Here is a 21,427-nt window from a genome sequence, read left to right on the forward strand (position 1 = left end):
AACACAATATGTAATGTATGCTATTGTGTAAACTAGCTGCATGTATGCTACACCTGATTATCCATGTAGTATCACTTATTTAAAAAATCTGAGATTATTCATCTTACTAACCATTATTTGTTTTACTCTTATCTTACTCCACCACCTGTGCTGCTGGATGAAAACAGTAGTTTTGCATTTATTAACTGATTGTAATCAGTGCATATTTTATTGATCTGTAACAAGGAGTGAGTGGGTTTTACTATCTTCTCTTAGTAATGTACTGCATTAGCGCCTGCTGTAAAGTTAGCATTCTGATTGACTCAATGTTCCTGCAGTACATCCAGGGTTTCCTTGATTAGAAATAAAATGTTTCCACCCAACCAGATCACAAGGACGGCTGACCACATGACAAGCTGGAGAGCAGTGGTCGTCTGTGTTTCAGTCGGCTAAGTAAGTAAGTATCTTACTAAGATTAGAAATACAACAATAGAGACATAAAACGTTAACATATGCAGATATTTCTCATAGCTAACTTCTTTAAATATATTTCACTGCTACTCACAACAGTCAGTGTGAAAGATGAAGCCTATGAATGTTTTCTAGACTAAAATAACCTAAACCTGGAAACTTTATATCGATAACTTTAACATTCATATTGTATTTCCTTCTTACAGTATGTAATACAAAGAGCACAAACATATGTATTTCTTGTTTTCGACACCACAGGACAGGACTCTTCTGTAGCAATCCTGGGGCCCCTGAGAGAGGATGTTACCAAACCACACAAAGCCGGCTTCAGAGCAGTCCACTGCGCACTTTGTCAGCCTACTTTCTCAACTTAACTGTTTAGGTGTTGCATTCAATAAAACACTCAGAAATCTCAAGTGACACTGTGTATTGTGAGACTTAGCTAGCCATTTTTAAGCTACTCCTTCAATGAGCCTCGAGTCTTCTGAAAGACTTTGTAGAACCTTACACTTTTTAAAATCAGTCCATATACAATACAATTTAAAAGGCTTACACTGCTACTATGTTTGCTATGTAAATCACAGTTAACAGTTTTGTGTAAGATAACTATTTATGTTAGTAATTAAGCATTATTTTGGGTTTGTAAGAAACAAAAATGATTTGAAAAATGCTTCCTCCTCACATACAATCAAAATAAAAGTCTCTAGCCAGGCTGGCAGCCATGTGAGGATGTACTGATCATTACACACACACACAAAAAAAACAAAAAAAAAAAAAAAACACTGGAAGGATGAAACATGGAGAAACAACATTGCTATTCTTGGATACCACAAGGCAAAAAATACAACAAAATAATAGAAAGTTTGGCCTGAGGGTGGCGCCAGAGGAATGGACATGTTACTAAAATCAAAAAGGTTTATCTTCTGTAGGTGGCAACATATCTCATGCTCAGCTCTTTCAATTTCAAATATACATTAAAAATTTGTGCAACATTTTGATAGAAACTAACTAACTAAACAAAGGAAGCTCAATGCTCGATGGAGCGGTCATCCATATTACAACCTAAAACATCAGCATGTTGCCTGCAGTCCTGAGTGTGCAACAGGCCTTCAGCAGTCTTAAACTGACAAAATACAACACGCCAGGTTAAAGAATCAGGCAGGAAGAGTTTGTACCATCCTACCCAAACTTGATGTGTAATCATCTGATCCAAAAACCTCAGGAACTTTTGCTTAACTATAGGCATATTTTTAAACTCACAGTACTCACAGGTCATGTCTGCACTGCCTTATCTAATTCCACATATCAGTACACGTGTAATAATCCTTCAGGTTTAGTTAAATGTTTACATACAGCACCATGATGTACCAGTAGTGCTATACTCCTATCACTGTATACATCACTTATACTCTAACCAAAGCAGCCTGAATACACATACAGTTGTCCTGTACCTTGGACTGTCCATATGTACTGTATGTTATTCATTTACTGCACAGGTTACAAAGATAAACCCAGAGGATGAACTGAAAACAAACAAATCCAGTTAAAGAGCATTAGTTTTATTTTCCACAGGTTACTTCAGAAACAGGTAATTATGTACAAAATCTGGAATGTTGGATAAATGCATATCAATCATCATTTCACTGTGGCTGTTTCCAGAGAAACCTTAGAAATACTAGCTATACATTAAAACAGGTGCCTCTGCATTGTAATTTATTGCTGGTTTTACAATCGCAAGTCACTAATGCCATGATTAATTCTTTTCTCGATTTAGAGTATTTACAATTTGATTAGTAAGGTCTTAAAAAAACAAAACAAAACAAAAAAAACCCCACAGAAAACTGCTAAATAAATAAGAACAATACAGGAGCATAAGAATCAGACCAACATGGATGAAGAAAATGTGACATGTTTTATCTCCCAAGATTGTCTACAATGTCAGACTGTATGCCATGAATATAAAGTGACCATTACCCCAGAAATATTTCCCCCTACTTCTAGAAAGTCAACAGAAATCACCAACAAAATTAATACAAATAATATAAACAACAATTCATCTGTGTAAAATACTACATGTTCTGTGACAAATTTGGGAAATGCACATTATATTGTAATTTGCCTGTGAATAAAATGTACCAATTTTAGATTCAGTTTAAAAATGAAGGTTACAGCTTCACTTAGAACAGCTACCTTTAAACAGTATGACTTATTTAAAAAGGGATATTTTATTTAGTCAATTACCATTGTTTTCATTTTGGTTTGACAGTGCCACAAGCATTAAATATGGGTCAAACGACACAATCTACTGTAAACAAGTTGAGGGAATGCCATTTGCTGAAACACGTAGGATGAAATGCTATTATATTGTATAAACAGTGGTCACAAATCTGTTTTTAGAACTTATGGGGCCATTACTAAGTATGTGAATTTTATCATTTCCATTTCTTGTGGAAATACGTCTCATTGAATAGTTATTTACAAGTGAATTAATATTAAAAGGAGAGGTACAGAACATTTCATCACATGAAGTGGACATTACATTGCCTTTCAAAACACATTTTTCCTTCTGACAGTTCTTTGACAAACATTAGGAATGTTGTGAGATGCAGCTTTGACTGGATTCATTTTTCAACAGCGTAAGCTGATTATTTTGCACAGATGAACATCAGGAGTTATGGTAATCTAAGCAACAAACAGTAAAAAGCCTTGGGCAAAGTGACACAAACATTCACTTTTACACAATGCAGAGAAATCTTTTTTTTTTAGCACTACCATATATATATTTCCTGTGCTATTTCATTACAAAAAAGGTTCTTTTCACAATATAAAAATCATGTAAAAGTCATCAGGGATTACTAAAAGGTTGTGTTTAAAAAAAAATGCTATCTGATGTTTTTCTGAATGAAAATAAAGGCTTTAAATATTGCTTTTAAGCCATTATGCTGCAAATGTACTCAGAAGGTTGTGAATATGTGAATATTGCTTGGGCTCTGGGGTCAAAGGTCCTCCCCTATTCAAACAGTTCAAGGTCTATGGCACTTGACAACTTGCTTCTCCCAACTCTACTCTCTGTACAGCGAGGAGAAAAAAAAGAAAAGACAGATTGAGAAAATGCTCCAAAGTGATGATAAAAAGCATGATAAAACATTTTAGACACAAAAAGGCAAACTGTGGTCTTCTCCCATGTAAAAAATAAAACTTCCAGATGTTGAAACCCCTCTGATACAAACAATCATCTCACCAATGGCTGCCTGAAAGATGAAGCCCTTAGAAAATAAAAAACACAAGTGAAACATTGACCTGCCATTCAAATAACTTTGTTGTCTCCTGCTTTTGCCTTCTGTCCACAATTCCAAACTTGCTTTGGTTAACTAGCATAACCGCCAATATCTTTCTATGCTTAAAAGGAATGGTTTTGACATTTTGGGAAATATGTGTATTCGCTTTGTGGTGGGAAAATATCGGAGATGATCGATAGCTACCAATCTTATAAATGTCCGTTAAATATAAGGCCTCTGCCAGCAGCTGGGTAACGTTAGCTTAGGTTAGCACAAAGGCTGGAGACAGGGGAAAACAGCTAACAAGCTGGATCTGTCCAAAAGGTAACAAAATCCACTTTCCAGCACCTCTAAATTTTTTACTAATTAACATGTTTTATCTCGTTTGTTTAATACATACAAAAACCGAGGTACAAAACGGACAATTAGACGTTTTACTGAGTTATGTGCTATTTCTTGACACTCAGCCGTTGCCTGGCAACCAGCTGAAGTTCCAGGAAGTCCGGCATATAAATTAAACCCCCCCCCCCAGTTAATACATTACGTATTAACCGAAGGAGACATATTTTAATTAGCGGGCTTTAGAGATGCTGGTATGTGGATTTTCTTATCTTTTGACAGAGCCATGCTAGCCGTTTCCCTCTGTTTCCAGTCTATACAAGCTAGCTTGCCGGCTGCTAGTGCTTCAATCTTCTCAAACACATACTACATCTCTCCTCTCCCATTTCCCCAATATTTGAATTTCCTTTCCATTTTCTAGTCTCATTAACTGCATTTCTTCAACCTCTGAAAAGCTGTGATTCGTTTATATTGCTAAGGACAGGGAGTGGTACAGGTAGTGCTCCTGTTAGGTGATATGCCGAGCAGGTGCTGTGAAGATATTTGGGAGGAACTGAGGACAGAAGTGTCTGTACGATGGAGGGTGTTCACAGGTTTATGGAAGTAGGGGTGGATGATTTCCTCTTCTCAACTCTCAGATTTCGCAGGAGAAAGAAACAAACAAACAAAAAAAATGTCTCTCCAAAAAAACAAAATCAAACACCTCCTTGATCTACATTCGTCTCCACATGAAAAGCACGTAACATTGTCCTCCATATAAGATCGCCCGGCAGACCAGAAAATGGTTTCAACATCTTACATAAAAAGTAAAAAAAAAAAACAACAACAAAAAAAAAAAAACCCAAAACAAAACAAAAGGCAAATTGGACGACAGTAGAGAGGGAGCCCTGCCCCCAAGTGGTCAATTCATGCCAAACTGCAGAAATAAAACGTAATTTATGATAAAGGATTTATGAGTTTTGGACTAAAAACAAAAAAGATGATCTGGATAGACCACAGTAATTATTTGTTTCAGAGCAGGTCACACCTTCCGCTTCTTTTGTATAAAAATATATATACCACAGTGATGGCCTTTTGAGGACTCTTACTTGCAGAGGTTTGCCGCTGTCTCACTTTGATCCACTACATTCAGTGGTTTTCCCCGTTCAATCAAGGCTATGAAGATCTCTCTACTATAAATAGTCCCAACAGGTGAACAGATCAGTCTCCTCTGTGTATAAAAATATGAGAGTCCACATAAATTTCTCAGTTCGTCTCTCTTGTGTCCCCCCCTCTTCAGAGGTCAGTTTCAGTGGAGTCTATGCTTGCATTTCTCTTATGATAGTCAAATCCACAGTGTTTGGAAATGTCTTCAGGAGGGCCACTGCATTCCCGTGATCGATATTCACAAAACTGTATCCATTTGCCTGTGAGAAAAGACAGAATTCTGGTTAACAGGGAGAAAAATCCCAATAAACCTTTGCACAAAATATTACAAAGTTCTTGTCAAAGTTTTTGTGATTAGTTCGACAGCAGAATACCTGGATAATTTTATCTCCAGGCTGAAGAATCTTGGATGCTGGTCCCTCAGGTTGAACCCTTGTCACAAATATACCCTGAAATTATATGGAAAATATTATATTAATTATACATATGAAGAGCCGCTAAGTTGTACTGAATGTTTCCCCAAGTGTACAGCACATCTTAAGAAAACAATTAAATTTCTGTGATAATAATACAAATATTAATGGACTAAAAGGCATCCTTTAAGTATGACACTATAAACAAAAAAAAAAAAAAAAAAAGTACATTGTCATCTGGACGAAAGGGATTTCCCCGGCCTCCCACTCCTCCTGATATACTGAAACCCAGCTCTGGATTCTTCTCCAATTTCACACGGATCTGAAACACACCCACATACTTTCATTAGCCATTTATTCACAGTCATTCACTGTTAATTACACAATTTTCACACATTTATATTAGTCGTGAAAAACCACAGCAGGAGGTTAGGGACCAGATATTTTTTAAACTGGCTTGCTAGCTATATATGACACAAAATGACTGAAATTCTGGTGAATGAACAAGAATATCAGATTCTTACGGCCGAAGATTCAAGACTTTAAATTCCCTTTAAAGGAAGAGTTCAACCTTTGGGGAAATACACGTATTCACTTTCTTGTGAGAGTTAGATGAGAAGATCGATACCACTTTCATATCTGACTGTTAAATATGAAGCTACAGCCAGCAGGAGGTTAACTTAGCTTAGCATAAAGACTGGAAACGGGGAAACAGCTAGCCTGGATCTGTCCAAAGATAACAAAATCCACCTACCAGCATCTCTAAAGTTCACTAATCAACACATTATATCTTGTTTGTTTAATCTGTTCAAAAACCTAAATGACAAGATAGGGTTTTACAGCGGGTTGTGTGCCAGACTATAGGCCTCTCGATACGAGTATGCCAAGTTCAGACTGCGCACTTTGGAGTTCGAACTCGGCAAGTTCAGGGAGAACGGGAGGACAATCAATTTGTCTTTTGAAATTTATCTTCCAAAACAATTTATAAACATACATCAAAATGCTACGGAGACATCAGAGCCAGCGGTAAATTACTAAAGGGGTTGCAGAGATAAGACTGTTCTGCTTGGGATCATCGCAGGAGCTGGGATGCTAGCTGCTGAGATGACCGGTCTCACCTGACCGACAGGACGAATTTCCAAACGGCCATTATTTGGATAAACTGACCATATATTCGAAATCTAAACGGTTACTTTCTCATTTATCTCGTCTAAAAATATCAAATCTTAATAAAGTGACATAATAGCAGTCATAGGATGAAAACTAACAGCTTTGAGCTCCACCGTCGCTGCTGGTTGGTGCGAAATGCGTTGTGGGATACTTGGCCACCCGAGTCCACACAAGTCAGCTCCCAAAGTATCCTCGATAAAACGGGTGGAGTAAGAACACTTCCGGTCATTTGGACTGTACTTGACTAGATGCAGCCTTGAATTAGAGCAGTACTTTGGCTGTGACTGATGACAGCTCAGTTGAATGACCCTGATGAAGGCCACAAGCCGAAACATTAAAGTTGCTCTATAAGTGTTGCTGGAGTTTTGACATCTTTTGAATTTTTCCCCTCTCCATGCACCTTGGAAGTAGGTGAAGTTGTGCCAGAAACCCCTAACTCTGCTTCGACAGTTCACAGGTCCACAAGTACAGAGAAAGGCCTTGTTTCTTGGCCAGGCGCAGTGACTTCCTGAAAAGAGGAAAACTGCATCTTGTCGTTGAGGTTTTTGTTTCCCCCTATTTTGTTTCCAATCTATCTGCTGAGCTAAGATAACCGTGTGCTGGCTGTAGCTTCATATTTAAACGGACAGATATGGGAGAGTATTGATCTTCTCATTTAACTCGGCAACAAAGTGAATAAGCTGTTTTCCCAAAATGTTGAACTGTTCCTTTGATCAAACTTCAGCTAAGCCGATAAAGAATACCCTTAAAATATCATTTATTTGTTAGCACTTCACACACAAACACCATCCTTCACCTCTTGCAGTGTGTCATGCGGGATGCGTGGGGGCCCCTGGGGCTGATGGGAGACTTTGAGCATCAGGTAATCAATGAGCTGCTCTCTGGAAGGGTGGCGGGCCATGGTCGCCTGGCTCATCTGAGGACGAACAGAAGGGCCCATTTGACCATTCATCAAAGGCACCTAGGAAACAAAAACACACAGTGATGAACAGAATGATTTTCCGCCTACTTTTGAAATTTGACAACCACATTTTTACCTTGCAGCCTGAAGTCTGTATGTATGTAACCTACTTTTCTGTGGGGGTCCATGGTGTAGCTCTGCTGCCCTTGGGGACCAAACACATCATCCTGAAAGGGAAGAAAGTGATGATTATTAACACTGTGCCCAAACCTCACTCCACTGAAACTCATTTACAACAAGGGATAATATAGACAAGACAGACAATTAGACACTGACATGAACATTTTTCATGTCTGGTAATGACATAAGGCAGTGGTGTGTTGCTTTTGAAGAGAGGAAAGGGACATATCTGATTAGAATGATGAAAAACTGAGATTAAACTGTGCTTAGTTTCTCTTCAGACACTAAGCAGCATATAAATCTGAATATGAGCTAGCTGGAGATGAAGTGAATCTTAAATGTTAAGTAGGGAAGGGGTTACACAACACTCAGACATCTTGATGTGCAAAGGCCTTTTTTCTCCTCTACAGATTCTAATACCCACTTAGACACACGTCTCCCACTTACCTTTCGCAAACACAGTTTTCATCCCCACACACAAAGTGAGAGATTAGGAAGTGATCGAAAGTTAAAGTGAAGATGATGAATGAGCAAAATAAGCATTGAAAGTGCAGTTAAAGAGAAGAGACAATCATTGTCGCTGAGATGCATTACAATCACAGGATGATTGGAGTGTGGCATGGCGGAGGGATAATGCACACTAGGATGATGATTATGATGTTCAAGAACCTGGCAGGCTTAAAAGGGGCCGTTTTGTACCATACATGATACTCATATTACATATCTGATTATTATACTTCGACACAAATTAAGGTAGGCTCTCTTTATGAAGAGATTGGCCTGAAAAAGCTTAATTTCCTCAAACATGTTGCATAACAGCTTAGGGTGACACTTTCTGTTGTCAGCTGGATTCAGAGAAAATACAGACCTGCTGTGAATGTGTCACTAGAAATACAAGCATCCCACTCAATAACACGACAAACACTGTTCTTGTTTATTACTTGAATGAGATGTAGTTAATAATAGCCTATTTTGTGAGGAAGTAGTTTCAGCAGATATTAAATAATGTCTAAATTAGCTCTGTAGCAGCCTAAATCAATTCAGTCAGATTTCAGTTGTATAGATCTGTCTCTCTGATTCGATTATGGAGGTAGTAAAGCCACTAAACCAATTGGATGATGGTACAAAAAACAAGTAGGCCCCTTTTAAACAAGTCAAACTGCATTATATTAAGAGGAGCTACACAAAAAAGAATCCATCAATGTTTCACTCTAAGAAGATAAAACATGTACTAGACAGGGTTTGTGGTCGGGAGCAATCAGACGTTAGGAGAGACACTTTCACTTGCCTATAAAAAGGACAAGCGAAAGATGGCTGAGGGTCAGTGATCACTTCTCAACATCGAGGAGAGCAGGAAACAGACATTTCTTATCTTCTAAAGTGATGTGAAACTAGCAGGAACTGGAAGCCCTAGCTTAGTATGAGCTGCAGGAGCTAACTTCAAGTTCACAGTACTCACACAGAAGCCCAGAGCTCCGTAGGACTGTCCGTCCCTGGAACTAAAAACCAGAGACCCTTGGCTGGCATGCATATCCCTACAGCTGCTGTAGTGAGACCAGCTCAGCGGAGCATTATTGGAATTATAGGAGCGAGACAGCACATTCTGAACAGAGGGATGACATGGAAGAACCAGCACCAACCGACATGTCAGCGGTGGCCATTCAATCCACCAAATGAGTGTTGACATAAAAGACACAACAAAAAAGGTTTACAGCATATACAGACAAACATGCAGTGAATCAGAAATATTTTACATACAGCTGGGTTAGTAGGCTCTGGTAAACTTCCAACTCCATATTAAAGGGTTACTTCACTCAAATATCCCTAATGGTGTCTAACCTGTTTTGGTTTTATTTGCCCAGGATTTGAGACCCCCAATATAGGGATGGGTTCTGATAGCTGGTTCCATTTTTGGAAATAATAAAAATATGTGGTGAAATCCCTACAGTAGAAGCTGTGGTTTGAAATAAAAGAAATAAAAACAGTACTTTTTTTTTTTAAACTAAGATATCTTCATTCCTCACCAAACTACCTAAAAAGATTTGATAAGGGACTCAAAAGGAATCGGAATCGATCCGCAGATTCAGAAGTGTTTGGATTCAGATTAGATGTCATTGATGTAATGATGTATGATATAAAAACGCTATCAAACCCCACTCCTACCCCTATACAATGGAGGTGAATTTATGGTGCTCACTGAAACAATTACATAAAAAAATTAAACCGCAACATCTCTCCCAAGAAACATGTCCCTGTTACTCTGGATAAGTCACACAACACACTGCCAACAGTTGTCATGGAGACTATTTCTTCGTTAGAAAGTAGTGAAAACTGTTGAAAGTGAGGTCTGCGGATTAGCCAGATTAACCAAGACACAGTTTCTGGAAAGACGTGTTGCTGTACATTGTTTTACATGACATTTTTCAATGCTGTGAGTACCACAAACAAAACTCCTTTCACCTTCATTGTATTGGGGTGGTGGCAGATACCTCAAAGCCACCACCAAAGGCAAACAAAACCAAAGCTATCTGCAGGGCTATGGGGAAGTGACATATGTGTTTTTGTAGTTTGGGTGAAACAACTCTTTATAAAAAGGGGTTAAAGAAAGGCTTTACAGACATTTTCTTCTTGTTCACATGATGTGATGGCCTCAAAGTAATTTAAAATAATGTAACAGCAGTCCTATGTCACATTTAGGACTTTTTCATACTGTTGGTCTCATAAGTGTGATTTAAAAAAAGGTCATAGATTAGCCACTATTTAACACTGGTTAAAAAACATTTTCACCCTGAAACTGTAATAATGAGTCAGAGGACGAAAAAACTGTGAATCATTTTAGCAACTGGCAATTCATTTCATCATATTACAGTAATACTTTTTACCTTTTCAATTTTCTTGGCCTCGATGTGACGCATCACCTGGTCTCTCCAGTCAGCTGGCACCCTTCCTGCTCCAACTCCTCCTGACACCTGTCCAGGCCCTTCCAGCAGTGAGTGCTCAGACTTCACCCTGGTGTTGGGCCTCTTGCTGGGGCTGCTGTGCTGGTAGTTGAAATCGCTGACAGACATGGTCCTCTCTGGAAGCTCGTGGGGCTGCGGCTTGGTGCTGAGAGGCCTGGAAGCTCCGGGTACATCGATGCTGTAAGTGCGAGCTGAGAGGGGCCTCTGCATGGCCTGGCTCATGGCCAGCGGCCCCCTGGCCAGGGTGTGAATGTCCCTGTACGTCATGTATTCCCCGTCAGGTACCTGCATGCGCCTCGGGTCGCCCATGGAGGCTGTGGAGGCGGTGCTACTTTGCCTCTGCAGTGTGCTGCTTCTAGACTGGCCTCCAGTAGAATGATGTCTCTCTTTAGTCCACATGTCCCCCGATGGTTTGGGACCCATGGGATGCCCCCTTTGCTGGTGCTGTAGAGGGTAGGGAGGTGCCTGATTGCGGTTGGAGTAGTTGGTGTTGGCTAGAGAGTGTGGAGGAGGAGGGAGGTAGCCTTGGTGCTCTGGGGGCATGGGCGTCCTCTGGGTCCAGAGGCCCTCTTTAGGCATGGCACTACTTGTGTACTGTATATTGTACTGAGGAGGAGGGATGCCCATGGCCATGCTGGAGGAAACTGGATATCTGCTGGTGCTGGCAGGGGGCTTAGAGGAGGAGAGAAGGTCGGAGGAAGATGCAGAGGAGCTGGGGTAGACCTGGAGTGTCTGGTCGTTGAGTAACTGACTGGCTGACTTGCTCCTGACTATGCTCTGGCCCTGAGCTCCTGGCCCTGGGCCGGCTCCTGCCATCCTAGTCGTTCCTGCTGTGTCATAGGAGTCACTGTCCCCATCAAAGGAGTATAGCTTCAAGCCCCCTGTTTCTATGTTGCTGACACTGTGAGACTTCATCACCTGCGGGGCACTGCACCTTTTCTCTGGAGACAGTTCCTCTGTGCTGCGAGACAAAGACATGTCACTGCTGGCTGTCACGCCTGTCGAGGCCACATGCGCAGCAGATGTCTCTACTCTCATCGCTTGGCTTTTGTCCCCGAGACTATTGATGAAGTCACTGACCTGCTGGTTTCCATTCAGAAAATGCTCCATGTTGTTATTGCTAAAACCCTGCTTGCTGTCAAAGTCCTCCTGGGTTACTGAACCATTCTTGGTTTTGTCCACCTCATCCAACTGAACCATGTTGTCGGTTGGCAACTTGGACACGTTCATATTTATCTGGTCCCACTTGGTGTAGGTTTCTCCCATGCCGTTGTTAATTCCCTTCTCAATGAAGGCCAGTCTGGCTTCCATGGAAAGGTCGTAGTCACCCATTTTCTCTGGCGGGGTCTGCTGGGTTTTCAAAAGGGCCTGAAGGGACGTTTCAGAGCCATTGCCATTATGGAGGAGAGGGGTGGAGTCTTTAGGCTGGTTCATATTCTCATCTTGCCTAAAAACACAGAACAAGGAGGTAATCAGATTTTGTTGTAACAGCAGGAGGAAGACTCAGTACAGGTTGAAGAATCGTACTAACCGGCTTTTTGGTAGGAAGGGCATCTTTGCCTCTCTCTCCGGGGTGCACAGAGAGTTGTCCTGACTGCTGTCTGTGGTCAGAGACACTGAGTCAGACATTCGTGATGGCGATGAACAGTTACTGTTGTTCTGGTTGCTGTTGGCCACTGTCTCATCCAGCAAAGAGTCTGCATCATCTGTTAATCAGAAACCTCACTGTTAGAGCACTGTATCTAGACACTGTCACATGTCAAGTTTAATTTTCCACTTATTATACTATATTTTAATCACTCAAACAAAACTTTTACCTTTTTTGTCCTTACTTAAAGTCACTACTTTAGGCTGGTTGATGGAGATCTCGATAAGAGGGGGTCTCATCTCTGCAATTTTCATCTCCTCTTCTTCATCAGACAGCTCGTCAGAATCCTGAAGACAAAGATAATAATTCTCTTAGAGCTAGATTTTTCAGATGAAACTTCATAAAAGCACTTGCTGTATTTCTTGTTTGTGAAATTGTGAGAACTTAATGCTAAATGCTAGAAGTACCTCCAGTGTGTCCTCGTGGTTCATCATAGAGCCCCCTGAAGATTTGAGTGGGACTTTCTGAGAGCTGTAAGACTCTGAAGTGTCTTTCGATTCAGGGGCAGGGGGGTATGTGTTGGTAGATACTTGGGGGTCCACGTCTGATGCCATGCCGTTAGGACAGGGGGCCTCTATCACCTGCACAAAACAGTATGGACAGTCAGTTATTTATTAAAAATGTTCCTTCACTTGCATGTAGAATATGCAGTTTGTTGAAGGGGAACTAAAGCAGGGTAAAATAAAGTAGACAAAAAATGAAAGTGAAAGATTTCTTTCCAAGTAAAATATCTCATTTAGCTGAAGCTGACCTTAACTCCCACGTCCTGCACTCCAATGTGGTTCCTCTCAATTGGTTTTGCATCTTTCCCCGACTCGTCACTCGATTCATCCTCCCTCAACCTGTGAGCCACAGTCTGGGCTGTCTTCACCATGTTCTTCAGCTCGTCTGGGTATGGTGTAGGGTAGCGCTTCAGGTTTCCCTCCTGGAAGAGTACAAATACCCACAAACTTACCACTAAAATCATGTGGTTGCAGTTTTGACAGAAGTGGGACTAGGAGAGGTGAAATGTCAGTGTTGAATGGGAATTACATGGAGAATGAGGTGCATAGATCATAGAAAAGTAGACACATTTCCCATAGATAAAAAAACACTAAGGTTGCCTCTGTTATGCAATTTCCTTGATCGATAATAATGAGGTTTTGGTTTGGGCCATCTTATAAATTAGGTGAATAAAGATCCTCCATTGACTTCAACAATATTTAATTTAAATTGCTGTAGAAAATGAGGCACATTTTACATGCTACATTGCCAAAATAATACTACATGATCACAACAATGTCCTTGCAGTTTGGTAAATGATGTCACCATAGTAATTTTTCTTTTTCCAATTATGTGAACTACTGTTTGACACTAACCCTTGGGGGTGTTTCTCTCTCATCCTTGTCCTCGTCACACTCAAAGGCCACCTGAGCTCGGTGCTTGCGTTGTTCCTCCCAGAGAGCTGGATTGAAGCTTTCAGAGTCAGAGTTGGGAATGTCTGGGGAAAAAAAATAAAAAATTCTTATTTGGGGTGACTTACAAAACCTTAATTAAAAACTGTGTTCATGCAAGTCTGACTTTGACCACAAGATGGTGCAAAGACAACATGAGAGATTCCAATAAATTGAAGGAACTGTGGAGGAACTTGAAATTCAGGAGTTAACCCCTTAAACTCAAACCGAACCATCCAATAATGACTGATAGTTGGAATTGTTGTTCTAATAAACTGCATTCAAATGAAAGCATTTGAAAAACAAAACAAGAACAGTATTTTGAAAGGCTTGACCCTGTGCTTCAATCTGATACCACAGTCTATCTAAAAGTTTGAGATAAAAAGCAAATAAATAAAAAGTATAATCATTTAACATTCTTGCAGGATTTGCTACTAAGAAGCATTCAACTGAATCTCACTTTTTCACTGTCACCTCTGTATGGCTCCTACATGTTGGGAAAGGAGAAGCAAGTCCCTGCTTACTATAAAAAAAGAACATCATGGCAGTGGTGATTGTGGTTGTGATGACGTTGCTTTCCTGAATCTCTTATTAGTGATCTGATCTCTGTTGTGTTTGACAGTCTGACACGTGGTGCAAAACCAACTGGTGCAAAAAATGTGTGCAAATATGTCCCATCCTGTTTTTTAAGAAGCTGATATCATATTCTATAATTTAAAGCTGTCATTTACGCTTTAAAAAGGTGGGAACAGTCAATGTGGTTTCCTGTGTTAAAAAGCTCTTTGCCCTCAATTGAGCGACACACAGATACTTAGTGTATACAACATGCTTGCTAACTAATAAAAAAAACAACATGTACATATTGCATAGGAAACAACTACTGTAGTTCATTCTGAGCCAAAATCAGCTGACAACAGACCGTATCAAGAACTCTGGTTGTCTACAACTTAACACACCGTAACAGAGTGTGAATGCACAGTGGATAATGGAGTCACCTGCTGTGCAGCCTCCATATCAACGAGTCGTAAAACATCATTGCAGTCAGGTCATGACTTATTCCAGCTTCTCAGGAAAACACGAGGAAACAGATAAAGCTCTTTGGGAAAAATTCCCAGTAGATAATGAAATTGACATTAAGCAGATGACTGGAGATAAACGGAGGACAGAACCTAGATACAGTAACTTTTATGGGTGCATTTTCGTTTGGTGTGACACATCGCTGACATTGTCGTAAAAATCAAGCACTTGACAACCAGTTCAGTAGTTGAAGCATGTAGATCTTGACCCACTAATTACTCTAAAGCTAAGCTGCGACAGGGTCAGTGCAAGCTGTCTGTGATAGGAAACCAAACCAAACTAACAGATGCTTGACAAGAAAAAGAATAGTGTTTCTTCTGCAGCTCTGGTCTCAGGTAACAAGGCCACTCATAAAATATGAATACAGGAATCCTTGCAGGTCACCTATAAGACTGCTACGATAAAGATGGTGGTGGTAGTCATGGCAGTGCCTTAGAATTTTACATCTAAATACATTTACTTTACCTGAAAATTAGGTTTGTATAACTTACTGTTGGGTACATGCTTAGAAAACCCACTTATTTTCCTCACTTTAGTTTCATACCGGGTATGGACCATCAACTGCCACAATTTTTTACATTCTTCTTAAATTTTGCTTATAGTAGTCATACAAGAAAAGTTGTATACATTGCCTGATAGTACTGATTGATTAACAAGCTTAAATCTTAAATATCAAGCCTTGCTGCTAAGAGAAAACAGGTCAGAAACATTTGCAGTTTGAGGGTCTGCCAGATTAACCATGAAAGAACATTCAGAGAAATTTAGTCTTGTTGAATGCACAGTACTCACAGTCCTCAGTCCTGATTTGCTGGGGGAACATGTAGTTGGTCAACACAGTTTTGTGTGTCTCTGGATCCTCCTCTTTCTGGAGAGGGATCAGGGGCTTTGACTGTGGGAGACAGAAAGTAGGTTCGAGTGTGCTATCTGCAATCAACAGTGCTTTGTCAAAATTAATGTGGTTCCCCCAATTTCCCACAGTTCTGTCCAGCTGAGTTTCTTCCTTTAATTTTCTCCAAACCACCCACAGGCCTTGCTTTGACTGAGACACTACTACTTGTCCCCCTAGGCCCCATCACCATTGTTGCACCTGCCCAACAGTATCCCTGTGTCTCAGTACCGCTGTGCCTGTTGGACTGCCTCTCCTGGGTTTCATTTCTGCCCTGCTAACACAATAGGTGCTGCACTCCTTATTATAAGTAAGTAAAGTTTATCTATATACATAGCTCCTTTATAGTTAAAATTACAATTTTGATTTGACACTAAGAAAATACAAAAACATCCAGAAAAGGCCTGTTTGTACAAACTAGATTCCAGACAGTCTATTACGAAGGCTGTTTCAAAAGCCTGGTGGCAAAAGCTTACAGTGGTAACCCCATAGAGCCCTGGTCATATGAGCTTGAAGTCATTGGAGCCAGACCAATAAATCAGCCAGGCCGATATATCTATCGAATATAGCTCATTGCAGATATAATCGGTGTTTATGTCAGCAGATAAATTACAAGAAATTGAAGAACAGAAATGCCAAAGATGTTTTGAAACAGTGTCACCATTGTATAGTTTGTCCACCACAGAGTAGTGACAAGTTTATTTTTTATTTTTTTTACTGTAAAATGTCCTGCCCAGTATACATCTTGGCCACAACTTTCAACAAAACAAATTTAACGGAGCCTTACCAAAAACATTTAAGTTATGGGTTGTGTAAAGAAAATGTATAAAATTGGCTGATATTTTTCTTATTTTATAAACTCAAATCCTGCCTCAAAAATCCTGTATCGGTCAGGCTATAGTTGAGAATTCACAAAAGGTAAGCCGGAGATTGATGGAGAGATGTGTAAGAAAATTGAGGCAGCTGACTTGAGGCCAGAACTGGTTTAACATAGGCTCTAGAGCTGGTTCTTCAAAACAGTTTTTCTGCAATCTGAAATGGCTGCAGTTTTCCAGTGATAATTGTTGAGGCACTTGAACAGAGACTTACAATAGTCCAGCTAAGATGAGAAAAAGGCACAAATAATTGAGGAATTGATTGAATTTACAATGCAGTGAGTCAGACAGTTTTTTCCAGCTTATAAATATTTCTAAATAACAAACACACTGAATCAGTATACTTCTATAGTGTCTTCTCTGTCAAACCTTCTGACACGTGAGCTGAACAGAGTCAAACGTTTCCACCTCTGATTGGCTTATCTTCAGTTCTGTCGCGGGCCACATTAGCCAAGGAAGAAGTCCAAATTTCAAGCACCACAACTTGCCTGATAACCTTGAACTCTCTACGTCTGCTTTACTTCCGGCTAGTTGCTGCGTCCTTCTCTCACAAACTGGCTCCCTGGTATTCAGATTTGTGTCAGGGTTTTTGACAGGCTTGTCTAGATTACCATACTGTTGTCCTTAAACAAGTATTATGGTAAGGATAACATTTTCTGACATTCATTAGGATCCTTCTACACTTTAAAAATGTAGAGTTTAGGGTATCACTAAGTCTGACCTGCATTTGGCACGTTTAGATCAAATGTCCTGGAAGTGGTTTACTGCATTTTGAATGTGTTTTCCTGTCAGCTACGTGGCCTAACTGGATTAATTTACAGCTGAATGTTGTGACGAGTCACTTACCCTGCTGCCATTACAATCTCTACACATATCACCGTCTGACAACTCTGAACTCAGTAGCACCTTTTGTGAAACCCTTATACTTGTGATTTATACACAATACACGTTATCTTACCTGATTTTCAGACAGCCACATTGCAGTCATCTGGTTCAGTTTAGTGAAACTGTAGGGAAGATTTTTTAACCTGCAGTGGAACAAAAACAACACAGGTACTCAGTCATCTTGCATCTGTAAAGGTTAAAAAAAAAAAAAAAGTCTCCCATATCCATTGTATAAGGTAAATTTAATATACTAGGGGCGACTATAAAGGTACTGCTATATAGCTATATTTTATTTTTTCTTAAAAAAAAAAAAGAAAAAAAAAGAAGAAAAGTCAGTGCTGTGGGGTCGTGGCCAAAGTTATTCAGTGTATTTGGCACAGAGCAGACACCAGGAATGGAAAACCCCTGATTAAAACCTCAATCAGGCCTTAGCTTCCAAACCAAACCCATTTTCATTCTGGCCAGAATTAAGAGCCTTCGATCATGATGTTGTAATTATCAGGTTACGTTTCAGACTACGCGTGTGCTTGTGTAAAAGTGAAACAAAGACATGCTTTTTTTTATTTTTTTTTATTTAATTTTCATCGATTTATGCAATGCATAGTGAAGCAATTACTGAAAGGCTGCAGGAATGCCTTTCAAAAAGCTACTTTTAAAAATGAATAGGAACTAACTATTTTTGTCAATGTCAGAAAATAGTGAAAAATGCCAGTTAAAATGTCCTAAATCCCACGGTCACGTCTTTAAAACAGATTCAATTTAAAATGATATAAAACAGAAAAGCAGAAAAAACCTCACATTTGAGAAACTGGAACCCGAGAATGATTGGAATTTTTGCTTTAAAATGACATTTAGGTAGCAATAATTCAAAATAACAAAAAAAATCTGACTTACTCTTGTCCTTAACTTGACCCTTATTATGCATGAATACCGTCAGTCCAGACTCACTTGTTGTTGCTGAGATTGATGACCTTGAGCTTCTGCATGTCACCCATCTCCTCAGGCAAAGACTCTAGCTTGTTGGAATGAAGGAACAGCACAGTTGCATTCTTCCAGTTGCCCATCTGTGAAGAAAGAAACCAAGGACACCGAGCCATGAGCCAACAAGGCTAGTTGTTACAGATGAGCAGACGGAGGTGCCACACCATTTAACACCTTTTTTTATCTCCACAAACACACACATATATATTCTAATGTGCATACTCACCTCAGGGGGAAGCCGGGTAAGGAAGTTGTGATCTGCAGCAAATGTGCGTATGCTGACACACTGGCCGATGAAAGAGGGCAAGGCTTCGATCTCATTGAAACTGCAGTCCAGCTCATCCAAAGATGCCAGCCTGATGCAGAGAGATGCAGGAGGACTTTAAGTAAGTAAGTAAGCAAGCAAGTAAGTAATGACACCACATGATTACTTACTTACTATAGACACATACTAGAACTTCAAAAAAGTTCTAGTCTTATTTTAAGAAGTTTAAGTTAAGTTTAAGTTTTGTTAGAAGACTTGGGAGAGATAGATTAGATTTAGTCTAGTAGGGCCCTTTAGTCCCTAGTATGGGTCAAGTGCCAAAAACCCTGAAACCTACAGTTCTCATAGATGTTTTATGAGTCTGTGGTGGCCAGTACTATCCTGTATGCTGTTGCACGCTGGGGCAGCAGGCTGAGGGTAGTGGATGCTTACAGACTCAACAAACTGATCCGTAAGGCCAGTGACATTGTGGGGGTGGAGCTGGACTCTCTGGCGGTGGTGTCAGAGAGGAGGATGCTGGCCAAACTACATGCCATCTTGGACAGTGTCTCCCACCCACTCCATGACGTGCTGGTCAAACAAAGGAGCACCTTCAGCGAAAGACTCATCCCCCCAAAAAGCACCACAGGAAGTCATTACTGCCTGTGGCCATCAAACTCTTTACCTCCTCTCTTTAAGTGTCAGTCTATATGATCCTAAGTCATTAAACTGGACATTGATCATTAATATCTCTGCAATACTTGACATAATTGTGCAATATTCTGTGTTAATACTGCTGTGCAATATACTCTTCAGATTAAAATTCCCTATTTATTGATATTTATTCATACTTCTATTACTGCCGTGCAATATCCACCGTCTCATAATCTTAATAGGCTACACTTCACTTGACAGTTCATGCACTATTACTTACTACTTGTATTATTACAGTGTATTATACCGTACATACTTATCAGCCCGTAAATCCACTTTGTACTTTACACTTATTTTATTTGAATTTTATACTTATACCCACTCGGTACTTAATTTATCTGACGTGTATTATAGTGTATTATATCTTTTGCTTAGTACTTCTATTCCTGTGAGCACTGACGTGATAGTGAGCTGCTGTAACAAAAAGAGTTTCCCCTCGGAGATCAATAAAGTATTTCTGATTCTGATAATGCAGCTTAACAGCGTCTTTTTATCAGACCCTCCCTGCCCGGTAAACACCCACATCTTTCAAACTCCACACTCCCAGTTTGTAACACAGGATTTCTGTTATAAATGTGTAGTCTCTAAGCCCATGTCAAGATAACCAAGATAATATTTGATCATACTTTGGAAAGCTCCCTCCAGAGCCACAGAAGACATTACAAAACTATTTTCACAGGCTGAGTAGTACTTGTTATGATGAGTAAACTGAATTTGATGAGTAAAAATTGGTGCCGTTAATTCTGCAACAAACTACTTTATGTCAAAGATTTGAAATGCCAGCGTGGTAAAATAAAACTGAATCTTCTGGTCTGTCAAACCAGGTGTCATTACTGGGCAGCATGCGACTGAAATGTTTCCTAATAGGGCTGGGCAACAATTCAATATAACTGCCCCGCCCCCCACCAAATACATAATGACAAGAAATGGCTAAATGATGCTGGAAACTCTAAGTTTAACTCTTACCCATACCAGCTATTATGACAATATTCCTACAGTAACAGTGATGCACTGAGAGATATTTACAACACTGACGCATCTTAAAAGCTTCATGGGACATAATTTAAAGTAGTGACATTTCAAACTGAATCCATGTTGACACAGAAGTGCTGTGCAGCTGGGGCTTTCTGCTGAATAAAAAATGCAAATGCACTCTGGGGATTCAGATGAATGCAAACAGAGTCTGACTTGCGGGAGAGCTACTGTGTCATAGTATCATCGAACTCCAAAACACAGGATTTGACCCCTCCCTGCTGAATATAAAAACAGGGACAAACAACACTGTGCACCAACAGTGGACTGACTAAAATCAGCCGCATATGAATGAGAAAAAAAAAAAAAAAAAAAAAAATCAGATAGCTTAAGATAAAATCTTTGCATGGGATTAAGCTAAACCATAGGCTTTTTCACATAATCTGTGTCAAATTACACAAAGAGACACAACATACAGGACAATTGACAGTGTTTGTTGTTTGGAAACAAACAAAAAACAAAACTGTACAGCTGCAGGGGTAATTGTCAGAAAACGTAGATTTGTCTCTCATGGATATGGGAGTGGACTGAAACAAATAAACATAGATGGATTCAATCGGAGTCTAATCTTTGTGCTGGACCACAATGGATGAGAGTAGACGAAGGGTCAGGACATGGACCTGGCTCACTCACTACAGCCTCAGCAGCTGCCGACTGCTGGGTTTACCTGTCTGCTACAGACAATATCAGTCTGAGAACAGCTATGGCTGATTTAATCTATCAGTATCATCTGGCCCAAGATTACAATCGACCCCTCCACAATAAAGCAAACCTTAAACTGTTTCAATAAATCAATATGGTAGACTCAGAACCAT

The 21,427-nt window shown here is 39.9% G+C and overlaps 1 protein-coding gene and 1 long non-coding RNA gene across 5 annotated transcripts in view; one reads left to right on the plus strand and one right to left on the minus strand.

The window, feature by feature from the left end:
• Positions 1-2,517, plus strand: part of LOC122865608 — a 3,316-nt gene extending 799 nt beyond the window's left edge. The window contains exons 2-3 of the long non-coding RNA XR_006375505.1: positions 367-436; positions 709-2,517. This is a non-coding gene — a long non-coding RNA (uncharacterized LOC122865608). The remainder of the gene's footprint in view (positions 1-366; positions 437-708) is intronic.
• The window catches only part of erbin (erbb2 interacting protein), a 53,110-nt gene continuing 33,671 nt past the window's right edge, over positions 1,989-21,427 (minus strand). For 2 of the 4 annotated variants that reach the window (XM_044174261.1, XM_044174260.1), the window contains 15 exons: positions 18,849-18,978; positions 18,590-18,705; positions 17,715-17,784; positions 15,785-15,884; positions 13,844-13,965; positions 13,237-13,410; positions 12,893-13,066; positions 12,655-12,772; positions 12,369-12,543; positions 10,760-12,284; positions 7,868-7,924; positions 7,593-7,757; positions 5,856-5,948; positions 5,588-5,662; positions 1,989-5,473 (listed from right to left, as the gene is read on the minus strand). In XM_044174261.1, coding sequence (XP_044030196.1) covers positions 5,366-5,473; positions 5,588-5,662; positions 5,856-5,948; positions 7,593-7,757; positions 7,868-7,924; positions 10,760-12,284; positions 12,369-12,543; positions 12,655-12,772; positions 12,893-13,066; positions 13,237-13,410; positions 13,844-13,965; positions 15,785-15,884; positions 17,715-17,784; positions 18,590-18,705; positions 18,849-18,978 — 3,202 coding nt within the window. In that variant the 3' untranslated portion in view covers positions 1,989-5,365. Of the gene's footprint in view, positions 5,474-5,587; positions 5,663-5,855; positions 5,949-7,592; positions 7,758-7,867; positions 7,925-9,336; positions 9,481-10,759; positions 12,285-12,368; positions 12,544-12,654; positions 12,773-12,892; positions 13,067-13,236; positions 13,411-13,843; positions 13,966-15,784; positions 15,885-17,714; positions 17,785-18,589; positions 18,706-18,848; positions 18,979-21,427 lie in introns of all 4 variants that reach the window. The other 2 variants (XM_044174263.1, XM_044174262.1) reach the window with 2 other exon arrangements.

Source organism: Siniperca chuatsi, linkage group LG18 (genome assembly GCF_020085105.1).
Source record: "Siniperca chuatsi isolate FFG_IHB_CAS linkage group LG18, ASM2008510v1, whole genome shotgun sequence".
Taxonomy (NCBI): domain Eukaryota; kingdom Metazoa; phylum Chordata; class Actinopteri; order Centrarchiformes; family Sinipercidae; genus Siniperca; species Siniperca chuatsi.